The sequence below is a fragment of the Empidonax traillii genome, unplaced genomic scaffold (assembly GCF_003031625.1).
Source record: "Empidonax traillii isolate 1590-97213 ecotype Southwest subspecies unplaced genomic scaffold, ASM303162v1 scaffold543:size1229247, whole genome shotgun sequence".
In the NCBI taxonomy this organism is placed as follows: domain Eukaryota; kingdom Metazoa; phylum Chordata; class Aves; order Passeriformes; family Tyrannidae; genus Empidonax; species Empidonax traillii.
The window spans coordinates 1,222,059-1,226,442 of NW_020955736.1; the positions used below are offsets into that span (position 1 = coordinate 1,222,059).

At 36.6% G+C, this 4,384-nt stretch overlaps 1 protein-coding gene across 1 annotated transcript in view; it reads right to left on the reverse strand.

Annotated features, from left to right (window-relative positions):
- Positions 1–4,384, reverse strand: part of ITSN2 (intersectin 2) — a gene marked incomplete at its 5' end in the record, with an annotated part of 41,722 nt that overhangs the window by 35,780 nt on the left and 1,558 nt on the right. Inside the window, 5 exons of the mRNA XM_027897462.1 lie at positions 1,069–1,208; positions 1,807–1,894; positions 2,706–2,846; positions 3,074–3,223; positions 3,910–4,172. Coding sequence (XP_027753263.1) covers positions 1,069–1,208; positions 1,807–1,894; positions 2,706–2,846; positions 3,074–3,223; positions 3,910–4,172 — 782 coding nt within the window. The remainder of the gene's footprint in view (positions 1–1,068; positions 1,209–1,806; positions 1,895–2,705; positions 2,847–3,073; positions 3,224–3,909; positions 4,173–4,384) is intronic.

Below are 4,384 nucleotides of genomic sequence, written 5' to 3' on the forward strand. Positions count from 1 at the left end.
GAAAGGGTAAGCAGAGAAAAATTGCGAAATAATTAAAAAACCAAAAAAGCCAAAGATTAGAAAATAACCTTAAGTAAGAGGAAGAGGTTGTTGAGACAGCTTAGCAGAGACAAAAGGCACTGAAGAACAGAATCATCCATATTCTCACACTGTAAGATAAGGTAGATAAAAAGCCAATTAATCTTTGCATTGTATTTTGAAAAACATATTTGAGGGAAGACTGAATTGTGGATGCAGCCACTGAACACAGCAAGCCATGCAATAACCAAGTAACTGAAAGTAACTGAGAAAGCATATATGAAGCCATTTCTAAAGAGAATAGAAATTTCTTAAACCTTTACAAATTTTATGCCTTTTTTTTTTAACTGGGAGAGTGCAGAGCTCTCGCTTTGATCCATCGTCAATCCATTACTTAAGGAAAAAGTTCCCATCAGTGCCACTAGGAGTAAGTTGGTAAATAAGGTCAAATGGATGTTACCCTGCGAGAGGTGCCTGAGGTTTTAGACAAGGCAAGAGTGGCCTCTGAAACAAAAACATCTTCAGGGACAGTGGTCAATAATTCTTAACTTTTACAAAAATAGTTGGCCTAGGCCTTAGGATAATATCTAAGATTAGGTAATCTTAGGATAATACATAAATGTGCTACCAGATCTTGTACAGTGTACTATGAAAACATGTGCTTCTTTCAGTAAATGTTAAATGTTCAGTGCACAATTCAAAAACAATAGCCAATACGACCTCATAATGTAAGAACAGAATTTGCAAGAGTCTGAAAAATTTTAATTCTAAATCCAAAAGAATTCTAGAAGGCAAAAGGCGAGAGTGAGCAATAGCTGAGTCATGCAAAGCAATGATTAGCAAGAGATTCATATTTTAGTATGTTAGCAACGGATTTAAGTGCATTTTTATTGTATTATTTACTCCAAGACTTTTGGTAATTCTTATTTGACACTGGAAGTTGGGGAAAGCTTTTTGGAAGCCTGGTAGAAGTGGCACCAATCTTTATGACTGGATGAAGAAATAAAATATAGTGCTTACAGGTGTAAGTTATTTAGGTAATGAACATACCTTAAGCTGACTGTTAAATTCATCCATTTCAGCAAGTTTAGATGCAGTTTCCTTCTCAAGGGCATCTAATTGTTCTTTAAGTCTTTGGCATAATTCTTCTTTTTCTAGAGATTTCTTGTTCACTGAACTGACTCCTGTACCTGCATAAGGAAAGACAAACAATTTTACAAGAATTTCTGTTTTCCCTAACTCCTTTATTATTTTCCTAATACACACAATTCCCAACCTCTTTCCTCACAAAAATTCCTTGATTTACCTTTTCTATTCACACACAGCATGAAGAAACAGCCCCAACACTGAATTGAGACATACAGGCATTACATGGAATACATACAGAATAACTTGCAATTTGGGTGTGTTTTTCTTAATATCGGACCAATTCATAGCAATCTTCTCTAGACTTCCAGTGTGGTTTGATGTAAGGACCAATGTAAACTTTAGATAAATTAATTCCCTTGAGTCTACACTACCAAAAACCAGATCAATTTTAATGTTATGGGCCACATAGTCCATATACATAAAGTTTCAAGACAAAGTTTCAAGCAAAATCTATGTTTTCTTGCAAAAATGTGTTTGTTTGCCCCTTATCTAGAACATGAGGGAAAAAATGGAATGTAGATGAAACAATGGCTTTAACTGAAAAAAATATAAAAGTGAAAGTGTTATTAACACATCTTGTTTACAAGAGATGAAAAGTCAGCAGTGCAAACAGAAGAGAATTCACTTGCAGGCACTTACTCTGAGTGTTTTCAAGTTGAGCATTTTTTATCCTTTCACTTAGCAACTGCTTTTCAGGAACCAAATAGATTAGTTTATTCTGATAATCCTGTGGATATTGAAGGGAACATGACAAATTTTTAGTATTGTTTATAAATCAGCAAGTAAAAATGGGTGAATTTTCAAACATAACTTCAACTCATGTTAATGAAACATGGATGCAAGTTGTCTTTATGGAGTAAAGGAAAAAATGACCTCTTTACTCTTAATAGAAATAGTATTAAAGTTGAAAGCATTTGACCCGAAAGCATTAACACAGCTGGAAAAAATTTTAACAGACATCTTAAAAGTGTAAATATTATCATGAGACCATTTAAGTTGACTGCCCTAAACCTAATATAAAACAGTAACAACATGAAAAGATGTTTCCCTGATGTGCAGAAGCATTAATAAAAATACAGTATGGGATGATTTATGGTAGTCAATTGATTTGAAATAATTTATGTCTTGTTATTCAAAGAGAGGGGAAAAAAAAAAGAAAAAAGAGCAGAAAAGTAATTCAGCCCAAAGATTAACTTGTTCTGAATACAGGACAACACTCCTCATAAAAATTTGAGTCTGGAGCCATAAAGGAATTCATAACTGAAGAGAAGTCCATATTATCAGTTCACAAAAGAACAGTTGCGGTTTTGACAACTGTTCTCATTTAACCATCAGCTCACTGTACTACATATAACCATTTCTTTAACACCACACATAAGCTAAAAACCTCTGCCATGCTGACAGCCTTGCCTGTTTCCTCTCTCCACCATAATCCAACTGATTCCCTATTCCTCCCTATGGGGAAGCATTATCACCAGTGTGATGGAAACTCAGAACACAGTAAAGGAAAATGACAAACTTAACAGCAAGTTACATACCTCAAGCTGTTGTTGCAGCTGCTTGACTTCCATGATTCCTTGGTCATATTTCCTATCTAAAGCCTCCAATTCAGTTTTTCTAGCTTGCTTTTTGCTACGAATATCTTGCAATCTGCCTGAGATTTGCTTGTGTTTGTCCGTCTAGAAAGAAATCAAAGACAGATTATACCACATATGGAAAAAGTCACTTTGCTAAATCTGTGGGTAGATCAGTTCACAATCAATTCTTTAAAATAACCCAAAATACCTGCTTTAGATTCCTCATCCAGAACAGACTGAAACTCCTAGTGGGCCATTAATGCAGACATTAAGATTTGCATAGTTTAAAATACCCTACTTCAACACATGTAGTGAAATTCCTGTCTTACCAGAGCTTCTAATTCAAGATTGAGGCTCTTCTTTTTAGAGGTCAACTTGACAATTTCTTCTTGTTCCCTGTTCCGCTGATTAAGAAGTTCTTGGCGACGAATTCTCTCCCATTCCAGTCGTCGCTGGCGCTCAAGTTCTTGCTTTGCTGCCTGTACAAAAGTTACAGGACCTTAAATTACAACAGAGATACAGAACTCAAAGACCGTAATTTAAAGTAATGTGCTCTATTTCTGAACAGCATAACAGCAACACAACATAATGTCTTTTGTAAAGTGCTTTTATATACTTCAGCATCAAAGAAGGCAGGAGGTGATCCCATAAGATTCTTCATGTCATGCTCCCAAGTCTGGATGAAGAAAAGCTACATAATTCTAATTGCAGCTATGGAATACTGCCCAAAAAATAGCACATTGACAGATACCGCTCGAAACCTCCTCTGAGTATTTCACAGAAATACATAAAACAGGCAAGTCTGAGGCATGTGCTGAGACACCAATAGTAGCAAATTTGTCTCAAGTTCAGCCGTCCAAATGTTATCAATTATGAATTCAGTACAATCTCATTTGGAATACAAATTTTTGCAAAAATCCAAGAAAATCTCATCTGCCCTGTGAAGTATCTGAAAATCTTTAACCCATGCCAACACTCGATTCATCCATAACAGACACAGTGTTTTCTGACACAAATGACACTCTCTCTCCAAGACCATCTGCCAGTGGCCATGTGAGGAGACAGAACCAAGGGCAGTATTCAAATCCTGAACGCTCAGCCAGGTGGATACTGAACGATTGTACACATTCCTTAGAGCATTAAAAAATAATTTCAAGAAAACAACCTCCCGCCTTTCTATTTCTTTCCTCCTTTCTTCCTCCCTTTGTCTTTCCAGCTCTCGTTGTCTCTCCAGCTGCCTTTCCATTTCCAGTTGTCTTTTCCGTTCCTGTTCCTGACGTTCCCGCTCCCTTCGCTCTTGTTCTTCTCTCTCTTTCTGAGCCTTGCGCTCAGCCTCTCTCTGCTGCTGCTCCAGCAGGACCTGGCGGCGTTTCTCCAGCTCCATATTTCCCCTCTCGTAGTTGGCTTTCCTTTTGTCCTCAAATGTCACTAAAATAAGGAAAGGTTGTTATTTCTGTCCTGTGCAAAACACCGCTCTCAAACAAACACCTCACTTATGCCACTAAAGATAGATACTTTTTGGCAAGATCTGGATGTTCGGTCATGGATGATGTAAGTCTATTGCATTTCTGAAACTATTATTTTCCTGTTCAAAAATACCTCTAAATTTTCCTAATTCTATTCCAATTGAAACAAAAAAA